The sequence below is a fragment of the Siphateles boraxobius genome, unplaced genomic scaffold (assembly GCF_051911475.1).
Source record: "Siphateles boraxobius isolate OS27281-9 unplaced genomic scaffold, OSU_SipBor_1 13, whole genome shotgun sequence".
Taxonomy (NCBI): domain Eukaryota; kingdom Metazoa; phylum Chordata; class Actinopteri; order Cypriniformes; family Leuciscidae; genus Siphateles; species Siphateles boraxobius.
This window is the reverse complement of record NW_027508733.1, coordinates 23853853-23870450: the sequence shown is the minus strand read 5'-3', so window position 1 is coordinate 23870450 and position 16598 is coordinate 23853853. Positions and strand designations below refer to the sequence as shown.

The following is a 16598-nucleotide window of genomic DNA, read 5'->3' as shown; positions in this document are numbered from 1 at the left end:
GACATAATCAATCATTAATTACAGCCAATCAGAAGATTGTGTGGGCGGAGCTCTCCCTGCAAGTGCGCTGCAACCATCTCGCGCACAAATCGAAGTGGATAAGTACATAATCAAAAAATGAATCCATTTTATGTTTATAATGCATAGACTACTTTGTCCTTGTTAGGATAAATATGTTTGCATCTCCTTTTTTGTCTATATATAGTCATTATTTGTACATCCTGTTAGTCACCATGAGTTGTTTGTCTCTCTATGGATTCTTTCAGTGAAGCTGACTGTCTCGTTTCTTTTCTATTTGGATTTGTATATTCTATTTGTTGGTTCCAGTTAACGCCCAAGACATGCTATATAAACTGGCCCGAGCATAAATAAAGCTGACTCTGAATGAACTAGCTACTTGCAATATCTGCGGTAATTTTGTCACCCTCATTAGGGCTATTAGACGTAGCCTATGTTTGTAGTGACTGGTTGGTATATCCCAGACAGCAACATTGTGTTGGCCCAGATCCGGGCCACATCTGGTACATGTGGATTCAATGCGTAGCAGATGTGGCCCGACACTATGTTGCTGCCTGGGATATTTTATTTCGTGTTGTGGCACCTGTTAGAACAGGTTATGTGACAACAACAGACGCAGGGTTGCCAACTCTCACGCATCTGGCGTGACACTCGCGCATTCAGCCTCAATCTCACGGTTTCACGCGCAACAATGAAATCTCACGCTAAATTAGACATTCTTCTGTGCTGTATTTTTTTCACTCATGTGCACTAATTTCTGAATTACTATAAGCAAGTTCAGGCTCTTAACTACTGATTGGACCACTGGATTTTCTCACGCAGAGAAAAATCGCGGACAAAGAGGACACTGACACCGACAGACTAGACAGAGAAGGTTACTCTTGATATGGAACAAATTCTCAGCTGTCAGATTCTGTCAATATTTTCAACGTTTGGCGCTTTTAAATGTGACAGATCGCTGTAGTGCGTCAGTTGAAACGGCACGTGATACAGTAGCCTACAATCTGAAATCATATAGACCGATGTTGTGCTGTCAAAATAGCCAAAAATGTGCATTATTAATTGAGAGTGGAAAAAAGTGTGTGAATGATTCTCTATTTTTCACATTTATTTGTAACCACAGTCCACGGAATGTTTTGCTATGATACAACCGAAAGTCATTCAACTAAAATTAGGTTTTCTCATGAATTCTTTAAAGTTTACAATGACATTTATGACTGAGTCATTCAACCAAGAAACATAAAAGACAATCAGCATTATATTTACAACTTCCCATCTATTGAAAAATGCTACATTACATCATTAAATATGTGCTTACAGTAAGACATAAAACATTGAATATGTTTTTTATGAAAGCCCATTTCTGCTATACATAAGGGGATTTTTTTGTTTTACAAATCATTATGACATAAAACGTCCAAATATGACATTGTAAGTCAAATCTATCAGATAAAAAGTCAAATTATGACATACCAAGTCAAAATGATGACATGAAAGTTTAAATTATGACATACTAACTCGAAATTATGACATTTCAATTTAACATAATTTCGACTTTTTATGTCATAATTATGTTTTTTAATGCCATTATCAAGATTTACCATAGCATGATTTTTTCTTCTCCTTGTGTGGTGGAAATGGGCTTCCATAGTTTTCAGAGGACAATTCTTATACTTATGGCCTGCGGTTTCTGTTGCTTGAAAGAGTGTCATACTTCCTTAGCGGTTTAATGGTTTCAGTTTTTTTGGATGCAGCCAAGTTGGAGATCTCCATCTGATTCCGATTTCGCCTCCAACAGCCCGATTCCACTGGTTTGGTGTTCTCATATATGATCTCTAGAAACAAATAATGCTGCTGTAGAGTTACATCAAATGGTTAACAGTGCAAAGCACAGGCCGAGCTGAGGGTCTGGAGGAAAGCAGTTCTGCTGTGCATGCTTCTGCTCCTCGAGTTAACCACAGACAATGAGAGGCAGTTTAATCGTCATACACTGGAGCTAACTAACTCTCAGAAGGCTTAACCACATGCCACCCACACTCATTCAGCTCTCAGTTTGCAGCCAGGGAAACATCTGACCTTGAACAAAGACTCCTGAAGATGTGTTTCTTGTTTCTTAGTAGGGTTCGATTTCTTAAGGACCAATCGGTGTGTCGTTTAAAAGAGTTCTGTCATGGCATGATTTGAAGTACAACAAGAAGTAATCTTGATTCGTGCCTCAGTTTATAGCAAAAAAATATTGTTACAGGCTGTAACCATTCATAACCACAAGGCTTAAGTAGTATATACGCTGTATTATTGTTCCTTTACCATATATGGGGAAAACTGTAATAGATCTAACCTTACATTTCATATAAGTTTACAGTACAATACTGTTAATGGTACAGTTTTTGGAAGTAAAAAAAACCCAATCATCTTATAATTTACAGTAAAAAGCCGTAACCTGACATTCCCAGAATTTCCTTTGTGAAACTTCACATTTAATGGTTATTCGTTTTAATAATAATGTTTTTTCTACTTTATGGTACATCTTATGTTGTTAAATTAATAATTCAGCTGAAAGGGGCTGTTGGATTTACTGGTTTAGAATGTTTTTTTGTTTTTTATTACAGTTTTAAATTGTAAAATGTACAGATTGTTCTGAAAATATGTTTATATTTTTTTACTGTATTTTTAAACAATTATTTTGCAAAACTAATTTTTTTTTTGGCATGACAGTATAAAGTTGGCATAAGTAAAGTTATATAAAATTTTCTAACTTCATTATCATAGTGATGTTTTGTCATATTGCATTATAATGCTTACATACTGAGCAATATACAACATATAATATATTAATGTGCGAAGGACAATGGATTACATCTTTAAAATTAAGCATCTTAACTTTAGCTTTGGTCGAAGTTCAGTTAACATTATATTTTTTAAATAAATTTGTTTAAGATTAAACAATATCTGGCAAATCAAAGATTTTATTTAAATGCAACATTGAGTCATTGTAGATGTACCTCTAGGTTTGCGAGTGAAGATGTATAAGACAACAATTGACACAACTAGTACTAGGCATCCAACTGCCAGCGCTAGCCATATCCACCAATGAATGTGGCTGGGGGGATCTGACAATGATGGCAGGGTTGTTGCAGCTGTAAAAGACAAAAATAAACAAAAAAATAGCATATTATTAGCATATAGCATATAGCAAATAGCATATCATTCTTTCATATGTGTGGTGACTTAAATTAAAAAAGTGAAGAAACCCGTTACTTTAAAATGAAGTAAATAAAATTCATGCGTAATTCATTTTTTTTTTGGTGACAATTCCACAGAACTTATTTTTTTCAATTGCGCATGGGGTTTATTAACTTATTAATTTTAAGGCAACGGTTTTCCTAACTTTTTTAACTCAAGTCAATTGATCGCTTTTTACGGTAGGCTAATGCTAGATGCATTTTCATAAAGAATACATTCATGAATCTGATTGAGTTGTATTGAATCAAAATTTATTGTTTTTTTCCCCCAACTGCAAACAAGTTTCCCTCAAAATCTCTTTATGCACCTGCTTTATGTATTTATTTATTTTTTACAAACTATTAGTTGCTTTGCAGGTATTTTTTATTTTTTTGTCATCATTTCAATTACAAAACTCCAAAAAATTTATATCATACATTAAGTGCAAGTGGGATCCAAAAGGCTGAAAGCACATTATAAATCTTAGATTCAAAACATAATTTAAATATGGCCATAATGTTTAGCATTTAAAAAAAATTGTATGGCATAAAATTATTAAAAAATATTTCAGATTCAGTTGTATTAGATTAGAAACAACCAAAACTGAAGCATTTGATCTAGTGGTCTCTGGACCCCACTGTCCAATGTCAATTGAATGCCTGTAATTAATTCTTTAGGAATCGTACACTTTATTTCCTAGTTGCATTTGAAAACAAGTTTACTGATATTTAAGACAAAACTACACTTGACTACTTGCAATTGTAGTAAAAGTATAAGTAAGAGTTAATATTAAATAAATCCATTACTTAGTGACTACTTGAGTAGATCACACAGTTGACCAAAATGTAAATAGTTTACGTTTCTTAATTTAAAATGAAAAGTGTTAAATGCAGAGTATTTAAAAGTGTAAAAAGCAAAATATTAAAGATTCTTCACCACTCGTCGTGCAAGTTGTAGGTATATCTTCTGTAGTGGGATTTTGCTTTTGATTGTCCGTCTGATTCGGATATTCATGGCTGCTGTCGGCATCTGTAGAGAAAAGACAACAACAGTGAAAGTTGTTAAAACTGTGAATCTCTTGTTACATTCAGCGCCAGCGTCAGAAGCAGAATACATTGGGGTCTAAGCCCCCCTAATATTGAGATCCTAGACTCTCCCCTAGTGGTTCAAATGTCTTGGCGAACGCTTACAACAAAGGAAAGGGATAGAATACGATAGTCGTTGTCAAATTAGATATTTGGCGATTGGTATATTGGTATACACTGTCTTTATTTCCCCACAAACAATTTGAGTGAAAAGTTGAAGTGAAAAATGTACATGAATTTCTTAAGTTTTTGGTTTGTCCTCTTCTGCTTTAATAACAACACTCGAGGTCATTACGTTTATGTAAAACCTGATCATCATGTTCTCTAGTGTGATTGACAATCATCCAAAGAGCATCTTGTGCTTCGATGGATGAAATCTGACCATGTTGTTCAAACAATCTATGTAAAATAATTCTGTAATTGATAAGTGATCTGAAATAATCCAGAACCTAAAAAATATCTTAATTTTACATTATAACATGATGAAACCTTCTACTTACCGACCAGAACTTGTATTCCATCACTGCAGTTTTGTACGAGAAAAGGAATATCTCTCGTAACCTTGCAGAAGTACCATCCGCTGTCATCGGTCTTGATGGAATTAATGTTGAATGTTGACGAAGTGTTATTATTTCCTGTATTAATACGCCACTTTTCACTTGTTCTGACTGTTGGAGAGTTACAGTCTAAATCAGGTGTCGGGCTATAGAACAATTTCACTTTGTATTTTCCACCGGGCTGAAAAGTGCAGTTGACTGTGACTGATTCTCCTTCACAGACTTTAATGTACTTTGGTTCCAAATGGACATTCAGTTGTTCCACTTGAAGAGTATAACTGATCAAAACTCCTGTTGTAGTTAGGGAAAGAAAAGAAAAACAATAACTTATTGTCTGCCGCTAAGTACAAACAGTATGATTAGAACATTGACCTTGTGAAAAATTAATTTTTGTTTTGTTTTTTAACATTAGTTGATACTAGTTGGCTGACCTTTAAATGCAAAATATATAATAACAATATGGCTTTAATTACTCTATACACATCTCAGATTAGCTACTTTGGGTCAATCAACCAGTGTGTTTTTTTACACATAGTTTGCCCATACATACACACATTATTTTAAATTATTCAAATTAATCAACACACAATTTTAGCAGAAGATTCTAAAAAGTAGAACAGCGCTAATTGTATTTTTTACATCAGTGATTATTAAACGGGATAGGTTTATTTTTGAAAGTCAGTTTCTTAGGCAAATATGATCTTAAGTCAGTCTTTACTGCAAAAAAAAATATTATTAATAATAAAAAAAGCTATTAAAAAGCTATTTATTGTCCAGGAAATAAGATTAAGTTAAAACTTTTTTTTTGTTCCATAGTGGGGCATGTTGTCACAATGAGAATCTACTATTAAATTGGATATTATACGCTATTTAACAGCTTTTCTGCCAAATTTAAACAATAAAACTGTTATGAAGCGCAAAATGATTCATGAAACAGTAATGTAAAATACATTAAACCACTGCCAACCAATATTGCAAATAATAAACTGCATATAATTAGATATAAAACAAAGGACAGAATTTACCAGATTATGCAAATGGTAAGGTTTTTTCACTAGATTCTTCAAACTACCAAACAAATTCACTGCTAGAGAAACACATTTGCGTAATCAGACTTTGACACAAAATCTTATAGTTGCTGAGATTTTGTGACAACTATCTGTGGTAATATTTTGGTTATGAAGTGTCAAAAAAACCAATTCTATGTGGTAGATCAAATCAAACTAGGCTTTTAAAATAGCAGAAATTCCACTTACCAGTGACTAAAAGAAGAAGGATTCTAGCACATAGTCGATCCATGCCTAAATTGGGCACAGAGTAACGTTAGGCTTTGAATAACAAACCCCCCTCAGAGTAAATGCAAAAGTATTTCTATACAAGAAGAAAAAGACTACTGAAATAATCCAACTTCAACAAAAACAGCACGAGTCTTTAAATGCGAGCGCATAAAGCTTCCTCGTTCACTAGTGGGGGTTAAAGCTCTTGAAGTCTGGCAGAACTGGTTCCTGTGTGGTCATGATGTATATAAATTGGTGTCTATCGATAGCTTATGAGAAACATTGTGATGTCTTCCTGTAGAAGCTAAAGACTATTTGGCATTGTTCAAGCCAACAATGTTTATTGCAAATGGATTTAGCAAAAAATCATACTTCAAATGCATTATAGCCTATACAATGCATTCAACATCAGATCTGCAACTGGAAAAATAATGGGTTTCAATAGCATTTAAGCAGTACACTTACCGCTCTAGAGGTGGGTGAAAAATGAGAGAGTTACTTTGAAGTAACACGTAAGAGTATAGAAGCATGAAAGCAGGTCAGCCGCATGAACATGAAATGAGAAACAGCACCACAAACAACACGACTGACATCAGGCGTCCCAGGAACACACCAGAGACTCGTCTGTTCACACGCAGAAACAGCATCGCTCAAAAGATAATGGCCTCAAAATGCGTTTGAACACATTTGGATCTTTAAGTCACAGTTTTGAGCATTTAACTTTTCCTAGCCGTTTTTTTCAAAGACTTTTAATCAACTGACATTTTTGGTAAATATTTGAAGTTCTTTTTGGTCAAATATTTTGTGAAAAATATTTTTGGTACATGTTTAACTTGGAATGTGTTTACCCTATATTTAGTTATAATAAATGACACTAATATTTTGTCTGATATTTCTGATTCAATACGTCGAATACAAGCCATTTAGACATGTTTTAAGTGCGACTCAAGTTGCCAAATACTTTTTGGGATCCTGTATGTTTAATAGAGTTTTGTTTTGACATCTTATATGAAGTAGAGAACTGTGACGCTGTTTGAATGTGGTTTCCAAATTAAACCTAAAAGCAAGACTAAACCACTGTTTAAAGTCAAACTGAAACAGAAAGATCAAACATTTTTCATGTTTGACAAAGAATGCAAGGACAGACAAGTATATCTCCATCTTTAATTTAAAAAAAATGCAAACATCAATTAGCCTACCACTGTAAAAGCAGACTCAAATATAGTTTTCCAATAGATAACATGGTCAAAACACACTTTAATTTATTCATAATATACTTCACAGTATATGAGACAAGAGGTGATGCTACAGTGTCTGAAATTGTTTGATAAAGGATTTAGCCTCCTTTCCATGAGCTTGCTCTGCTCTGATTGGTCAGTTAGCGCAGTCTTTCGTGATTGGTCGAACGGTTACAGTGCATGTTGGAAATTAAATGGCTAATACCATATTCGGATTCCAGCTCTGTATCTTTCTCAGCACTTGATACACAGTGATACGACGGTGTTGGATTTACTGTATGAATTCGAACGAGAGTCCCCATCCTTTGGAGGTGCATGATTTGCTTTCACAGTGCAGAAAACAGTGTCTTCTCGACATGTCGGCAACATGAAACAAACTCTTCCAAGCCTTAGCTACAACTACATTGTTTAACAGCAGCAGTTCAAAGGATATGTTGTTCATGGCCAGCCAATGAGGACCATAGGCTGGCATTATGCAAATTTGTTACAAACCTGACAACTCGTTTCAGGCAGTTCAGAATTGGTTATTTTTGGAGACAATAACTCCATTTATCATGCTTTTGATCTTTGAAACTTTACAGAGCTTTCGCATTCACTAACAGTTATATTACACACTACATGAAAGGTAATATCTGGTGGAAAAAACATAATAGGGCACTTTAAAGTGCCCCTATTATGCTATTTTAAAGTTTCCTAATGTTGTTTTAGAGTCTCCTACAACAGGTTTACATGCATCAAAGGTAAAAAAAAAAAAACTGTTTAATTTTCTCATAAAATACATTTGCACATCACCACATTTTTTTAATGATTCTCAAACGACTCGTAGGAAGAATAATCAATCTCTCTAAATCCCTCCTTTCCGCAAGCTACTCTGCTCTGATTGGCCAGATAGTTCAGTCTGTTGTGATTGGTTAACCGGGTATAGCGTGTGCGTCGAAAACAAATACGAACCTCCGTCGCAAGGATGACTCTAGCAGGACGTTTCTCAATGATGCACTAATTAGTTTGAGGTGAATTATGAGATGTTGCAACTGTAATTCCTCAGCATCAGCATTAACAAGTGCATGTCCATCAACAAACCGATTATTTTACTTGTAATAATTTATTTACAGAGTATTTTTACAATATATTGTGGTGAAAACGTGGAAACTGTATCAATGACAGTGCATGTATGCAATGTACATTAGCCGAGCTCTAGCGTGAATGACTGATGTAACATAAACATTGGTAAAACAAATCTTACTCCATGCTTAATCTTTCAGTTTTAGGTAACAGTGGCCCACAATGGATTAGCAATGTGAGTTATCCAGTTAGCAGGAGACCTACACAATATAAAACTCAAAACTAAGTATTTTGAACACCATCTTTCAAGAGTAAGCGGTTTGCGAATCCTGCATTGAACTACGAGATTTGAGAAGCAGTCGTCAGTAAAATAAAGGGAACACAGCAAAAGTTTAGGATGCTGTGATATCGTGGTAAAGATGAATTTAACCACTGATTTTTCACACGCTCGTCCTTGGGCAGTGAAAAAACTGGCTTTACCTCCACATTAGAGCACAGCATCTTCTCGACATGTTGCTGTCCAGTATCCACAGGAATCAGCTGCAGTGTTTGAGGGGGTTTCTACAAGAAAAGGAATATCTCTCGTAACCTTGCAGAAGTACCATCCGCTGTCATCGGTCTTGATGGAATTAATGTTGAATGTTGACCAAGTGTCATTATTTTCTGTATTAATACGCCACTTTTCACTTGTTCTGACTGTTGGAGAGTTACAGTCTGAATCAGGTGTCGGGCTATAGAACAATTTCACTTTGCATTTTCAACCGGGCTGAAAAGTGCAGTTGATTGTGACTGATTCTCCTTCACAGACTTCAATGTACTTTGGTTCCAAATGGACATTCAGGTGTTCCTTTTGAAGAGTATTACAAAATAAATCTGTGGGTAAATCTGCTATAGTGGGATTATGCATTTGATTGTCCGGTCGATTGTCCGTCTGATTCGGATATTCCTGGGTGCTGTGGGCATCTGTAGAGAAAAGACAACAACAGTGAAAGTTGTTAAAACTGAAACGTCTCGGTTACGTATGTAACCCTCGTTCCCTGAGTACAGGGAACGGAGACGTGTCGTCGGGGGAGTTCCCTGACGAATTGGGAATCACGCTAGGGAGACCAATTGCCTTCGAGTGAATTAAAACAGGCCAATGAAAATTGGCATGCAAGATTTGCATTCCGCGACCCGCCTACCAGCGCGGGTATAAAAGGCGGAAGTAAACATTGCGCAATGCTTTTCGCTGAGGAGCCGAACAGTGTCCAGTCCTCCGCGAAGGTACAGCGACATGGCGAAGGGACGACACGTCTCCGTTCCCTGTACTCAGGGAACGAGGGTTACATACGTAACCGAGACGTTCCCTTTCGTCCTGGGAACTCCGACGTGTCGTCGGGGGAGTTCCCTGACGAATTGGGATCCCTAATAAAGCGCCATGGTGCTGGCCCCTTCCAGCGCCCGGCTAAGCTACCCTGCAGCAGTTTCTTGAAATAAGTTGCGGGAGCTAGCACGGGAACCACACTGCTGTTCCGCAAGACCCGCACAGTGGACATTGGATAACACTGGGAAAGCGTTCCCCAAGAGAGGGGGAAAGCTGCGGAAGGCCCAGCCTGACTGACCAGGAATACACATATGTACTAGCCCAATGGGGTAGTGAAACATATGGCAGTCCCTGAGGTGGTCCCAATCCAAGGGAAATGGGAGCGCACTCAACAGGGATGACGAACGAGTCCGTCAAGGGGAAGACACGGCTAAACTGCACGTGACATGATGGTTCACAGTAGAGATCACTGGAGCACCCAGTCTACTAACAACTCCTCACTAGAGGTAGCAGACCTGGCGCCGGGCGGTCCGCCACGCCCAGCACCGGAGGGGTGAAGGAGGAACTCACGAGGCTCACCAACGTAGGGCGCCATACGGAGCAAGAAAGCACGTATCCGCTGTTCGAGGCGGAGTGGCGTAGCAAGCCGACACAACTTATTCCCTCGACCCACTGGCCGTAGCCAGAACTCGGGAGGAAACAGGTTCCACACGAAGGCTATAGAACCTAGCGAACGTGTTCGGTGTCGCCCAGCCCGCAGCTCTACAGATGTCTGTCAGCGAGGCGCCTTGAGCCAAAGCCCAGGAAGCGGCAGCACCTCTAGAGGAGTGAGCGCGCAACCTGGGAGGACAAGGCTCACCCAGAGACTCATATGCTCGGGTGATAGCACCCACTAACCAGTGGGCTAACCTCTGCTTGGAGACGGCCTTCCCCTTCTGCCGGCCTCCGTAACAGACAAAGAGCTGATATGAGGTTCTGAAGCTTTGCGTTCTGTCAATATAAACCCGCAGGGCGCGGACAGGACAGAGAAAAGCTAGGGCTGGGTCTGCCTCCTCCTGGGGCAGCGCTTGCAGGTTCACTACCTGGTCCACGAAGGGAGTGGTAGGAACCTTGGGCACATATCCGAACCGGGGTCTCAACACAACGTGAGAAAGGCCTGGCCCGAACTCTAGGCACGATTCGTCGACCGAAAAAGCCTGCAGATCCCCGACCCTCTTGAAAGAGGCCAATGCCAACAGGAGCGCTGTCTTAATGGACAGGATATTAAGCTCTACCGTCAGCAAAGGCTCAAAGGGAGGACTTTGAAGAGCTCTAAGTACCAGAGCAAGGTCCCAAGAGGGTACCGAGTGCAAAACACGAGGTGGATTTAACCTCCTGGCACCCTTAAGGAATCTGATGACCAGGTCGTGCTTCCCCAAGGACTTACCTTCCAGTGCATCGTGATGCGCGGCTATTGCGGCGACATACACTTTGAGGGTGGAGGGAGACAGCCTTCGCTCCAACCCATCTTGCAGGAAGGAAAGCACGACTCCGATCGGGCAAGTTCGGGGGTCCTCCTGACGGGAGAAACACCAATCGACGAACAGGTTCCACTTCAACGCATAGAGGCGCCTCGTAGAGGGGGCTCTAGCGGAAGTGATGGTGTCTACCACTGCCTGTGGCAGACCACCTAGAACCTCCGCGTCCCGTCCAGGGACCAGACATGGAGTTTCCAGAGGTCTGGACGCGGGTGCCATAGAGTGCCCCGTCTCTGAGAAGAAGGTCCTTCCTCAGAGGAATCGGCCAAGGAGGGGCTGTCGCGAGGAGCATGAATTCGGTGAACCAAGTCCTGGTGGGCCAATACGGCGCCACAAGAAGGACCTGCTGCTCGTCCTCCCTGACCTTGCACAGAGTCTGTGCAAGAAGGCTCACTGGGGGAAACGCATACTTGCGCAGGTCCCGGGGCCAGCTGTGAGCCAGGGCGTCCGTGCCGAGGGTCCCCTCGGACAGGGAATAAAACCACTGGCAATGGGTCGTGTCCGGAGAGGCAAACAGGTCTACCTGTGCGACTCCGAAGACACTCCAAATCAGCTGGACCGACTGGGGATGGAGTCGCCATTCTCCTGGCAGGGGAGGCAGCCGTGAGAGCTCGTCTGCCACACGGTTGAGCTCTCCTGGAATGTGAATGGCACGAAGCGACCTCAGATGCTTCTGACTCCATAGGAGGAGGTGGGAGGCGAGTCGCGACATACGACAGGAGCGTAGACCACCTTGATGGTTGATGTACGCAACGGTCGCAGTGCTGTCCGTACGGACCAGTACGTGCTTGTGTCTGAGAACCCCTTTGAGGCGACGCAAGGCTAAGCGTACTGCTTGCAACTCTAGGCAGTTGATATGCCAATGCAGTTGAGGCCCCGTCCACAGACCTGAAACTGCATGCCCGTTGTACGTGGCCCCCCATCCGGTGGCAGAGGCATCTGTGAAAACCACAGCATGCCTGGAAACCTGGACTAAGGGCACTCCGGCCCGTAGAAACGCAGGATCCGACCACGGGGAGAAGGTTTGGCGACAGTGCAAACTGAATTGCATAGCCGAACCGGATGGTGCGGATGAGCCATCGGGACGGACCCGGAAGCGCTTCTAGCCAGGCTTCCAGATACCGTCCTAATGAACCCACCCGAACCACCGGCGTACCCGCGGAGGGGCAGCGAGGTGGAAGACAGGGACCCGGCTCTGGTGGCGTTGTAGCGACCGAGAGCGGGGGTCTGGGTGCGCCTGACACCAACCTGCTTCCACCGAGGGGCAGACGGCAGAGAAGGCTCGTGGGCGTTCTGCTGCGGACTGCCCGGTGGCGAGGGGAGGGGGAGAGACGAGGAACGAGGCCCTGACTCCTCGTATGCTGGTCTCTGCGCCTCCGGGCCCAGCTGCAGACCGGAGCGACGCAGCTGAGGCTGCGTCACTGCTATCTGCAAGCTGGGGAGAGGGGAACGGGAGTGGTGCAGCTCGGGGGCGGCACGCACTGCCATTCTGACCCTCTCGGACGGAGGAAACTGGTCTTATTATACTGCCAGTCTCGACCGTGAGGGGAAACGAGGGACGAGGCCCGGGGGCATCGAGTCCTGGTTTCCCCTCACCCAGCGAGAGACGAGAGTGACAAGGCCGTAGCCCTCACTGCCATCTGAGCGCTGGGGCCCGTGAACGACTCAGATGAAGTGGACTGCTCAAACTTTGGGTACCGCTGATTACTGGATAACCAGCGGCGGAACAGAAACTAAATTCTCCACCCGGCCCTCCCCCGGGGGAAGGAGTGGTGATGACACGCACTCCCAAAGAGCAGATCGTCACATACTCTGGGTCGCTCCTCTCAGGGTTGCTTCCCTTCCCTTGGGAAAAACAAACTCCGAGCGGGCTGGTTTTGAGGTGCTTCTGGACCACCAGTGTGGACATCGTCTAACCGAGGGCCAGCGCTGTGACTAATCACGGTCAGTCACTAAGCACAGCTCAACCCCGAGTTAGAACTACGCACGTGCAGTGGTAGTGAGAGAGGAAAAACTTCTGCAGATTTAGGCATGTTTGGCTTGCCATATTGGCACCAAAACGCTTCCATACTGCCAAAATTCTTCACACACATCCAGGCGCTTTAGAACAGCCCAGGAAAGTGTGGCTGTTAAGTCTGAATCTTCAGCATGAGAACACGACATTATAGTAGGAACTCAGCATCATTTTCAGAGTATAACAGCCCTCTCTCCGATGTAGCGATCGACATCTGTCCTCCCTGGGGCCCCGAATGAAATGCTTGGTCCCTCATGAGAAGGACCAGAATCCCATCCGAAAGCCTCGACGGCACACGGCACGCTGAGCGGCTCAAGCCTTTACGAGAAAGGGGAGACGAGCAGCACGCCGACGTGGTAATGCACTCCTGAGAGAACATGAACCACCCACGAACGCAGTCTCAACACACTGATTAGGCATGTGAAACAGTGATCGTGGCCGTCAACCAGGCATGCAAGATAGTGAACGTGGCCATCGCTTCGATGACACACGGCACGCTGGGCGCTCAAGCCTTCAGGCAAGGCGAACAACGTGCCGACGTGGTCATGCTCTCATAAGAAAGCATAAACCACCCACGAACACAGTCTCAGCATGTTTGCGATGCGCTAGAGGAGTGAGTGGTTCGTGCTCACTGAAACCCTCAGATCACCAATGTTATTCGCCAAAGTAGCCCTCCTCTGGTGCACCAGAAGAGAAACTAGATCGGGAAATAAGCAAAGGGACTCACCTCATAGAGGCACGCGAGTCTTGATCTTGACCACGCATCTTGAGCGCCGAATGACGCGCGCTGGGTTGCCGTGACAACCCGCGCTGTCAGCCGGCGCTCGACGGCACACGGCACGCTGAGCGGCTCAAGCCTTTACGAGAAAGGGGAGACGAACAACGTGCCGACGTGGTCATGCACCCCTGAGAGAACATGAACCACCCACGAACGTAGTCTCACACACGGATTAGGCATGTGAAACAATGAACGTGGCCGTCAAATAAGGACAGGGAACGATCGCATCCAGAAACACACGAGTGAAACGTCATCCTGAAAAGGACGCGATCTTCACTCGTGTTGCTCTTTCAGGAAGAAAGTACTCTCTCTATCGTGCTGAAGCACACAGGGACCCAACGCGGCAACACAGCGGGGAAACTGCAAGCCCGCTGTGCGCACTCAACCGTTTACCAGCTGTGAAAACAGCTTTTGAATTAACAGCATATAGACGCAGCCGGCAGACAGGAACCGCGCGGTCGCTGAAACGCCATCTCACCAACACAGAGAGATCCCCTCCCGAAACAGCAGACTCGTAGCAGTAAGAAAAATACAATCTTAAAGCTCACTCACTCAGAGAGGACACAATCGGTCGGCTCCGAAGCTAAAAGCATTGCGCAATGTTTACTTCCGCCTTTTATACCCGCGCTGGTAGGCGGGTCGCGGAATGCAAATCTTGCATGCCAATTTTCATTGGCCTGTTTTAATTCACTCGAAGGCAATTGGTCTCCCTAGCGTGATCCCAATTCGTCAGGGAACTCCCCCGACGACACGTCGGAGTTCCCAGGACGAAAGGGAACTGTAAATCTCGTTACATTAATCTCAATGAAGGATTATGAACTCGGGCGGTTAAAATGTCTTGATGAGTGCTAATGGCTATAAGTACAGTGATAGAATACTATTAACTACAATTGTTGTCAAATTGGAAATTTGGTCATTATATTGGTTCACAATGTCTTTCCCCCCAAAACAATGAATCTTTATCAAAGCTATAGTGCAACATAATAAATAGTTTGTACAAAAAAAGTTGTCACATAACAGTTTATATACATAGATCAAGGTCTAATCAAAGAGGTGTGATGCAACAGACCACTGGTGAAAATGTGTCTATTTTGCAATTTTATTAATTTGTAGGCCTATTTCATTTGAATACTTGTTCATTTTTAATGAAAAATTATATTATCAGCAGAACAATTTGGATGAAAAATGTGCATGAATTTTTATATTAAGTCTTTGGTTTGAGTATTAAGTCTTTAATGACAGCAGCACTCAAGCTGCATGAACTCATTACGTTTATGTAAAACCAGATCATCATGTTCTCCAACGTGACTGACAATCATCCAAAGAGCATCTTGTGCTTCAATGGACGAAATCTGACCATCTGTACAAAGGAGTTCACATCCAAAAAAAGAAAAAAAGAAGTGCAGAACCTGAAAAATATCTTAATTTTACATTATAACATGATGAAACCTTCTACTTACCGACCAGAACTTGTATTCCATCACTGCAGTTTTGTACGAGAAAAGGAATATCTCTCGTAACCTTGCAGAAGTACCATCCGCTGTCATCGGTCTTGATGGAATTAATGTTGAATGTTGACGAAGTGTTATTATTTCCTGTATTAATACGCCACTTTTCGCTTGTTCTGACTGTTGGAGAGTTACAGTCTAAATCAGGTGTCGGGCTATAGAACAATTTCACTTTGTATTTTCCACCGGGCTGAAAAGTGCAGTTGACTGCGACTGATTCTCCTTCACAGACTTTAATGTATTTTGGTTCCAAATGGACATTCAGGTGTTCCACTTGAAGAGTATAACTGATCAACACTCCTGTTGTAGTTAGGGAAAGAAAAGGATAACAATAATTTACAAACAAACAAAAACAATATAGTACAAACAATAATAACAATAAAGTACAATAGATATATGATTGGAATATTGTTGATCTTGAGCTTGTTGTGAACATGATGGTTTCTTGTTTTTTAAATTAGTTTACATTCGGTTATAACTTTGAATAAAAAATATCTAATGACGACTTAAATGCACAACTCCACTATATAAGCTAATCCACTGGGGTAAGTTGTCACAATAAGAACATGGCATCTTTTTTGTTATTTTGACTAGCTGTCCTTTTATGCAAATAAATATTCTAAACGTGTTTGAAATTTGGAAGAAATGTTCTCAGTTTGCACATGTAATGTAAGTGCCTGTTGGAGTACATTTGTCATATTTTGGTCATTTTTCTAAATATTTCACTCTCTGCAATAGATTGTCAAACAATTTTCTCAAAAAAAAACGCTTTTAAAATAGCACAAATCTTACTTACCTATAACTAAACGAAGAAAGAATGTACTGCAAAAGTACATTAAATGATTAATTCAACTTGATCAAACTGCACCAAACAAAAACAGCACTTGGGAGTTTTTAAATGAGAACACCTGAAACTTTCTCATTTTCTCACGGTGGTTAAAGCTCTTAAAGTCTGACAAAGATATCTATGGGTTCCTGTGTGGTCGTGCATATGAGTAAGTGTTATAATAATAGCTTCT

At 41.8% G+C, this 16598-nt stretch overlaps 1 protein-coding gene across 2 annotated transcripts; it reads right to left on the bottom strand.

Moving 5' to 3' along the window:
- Positions 1 to 1113: 1113 nt before the first annotated feature.
- On the bottom strand, positions 1114 to 15709 carry LOC143736105 (uncharacterized). 2 transcript variants are annotated; one of them, XM_077226698.1, is made up of 7 exons: positions 15532 to 15709; positions 8940 to 9422; positions 6139 to 6183; positions 4826 to 5173; positions 4177 to 4269; positions 3021 to 3155; positions 1114 to 1853 (listed from the first exon to the last, which is right to left on the bottom strand). In XM_077226698.1, exons 3-7 carry the CDS (start codon positions 6179 to 6181, stop codon positions 1693 to 1695), a joined length of 780 nt encoding a protein of 259 aa, XP_077082813.1. In that variant the 5' UTR covers positions 6182 to 6183; positions 8940 to 9422; positions 15532 to 15709; the 3' UTR covers positions 1114 to 1692. The 2 variants fall into 2 exon arrangements, with proteins under 2 accessions (XP_077082813.1, XP_077082812.1); XM_077226697.1 differs by lacking the exons at positions 8940 to 9422; positions 15532 to 15709 and having other exon boundaries at positions 6139 to 6382.
- Between the last annotated feature and the right edge of the window lie 889 nt (positions 15710 to 16598).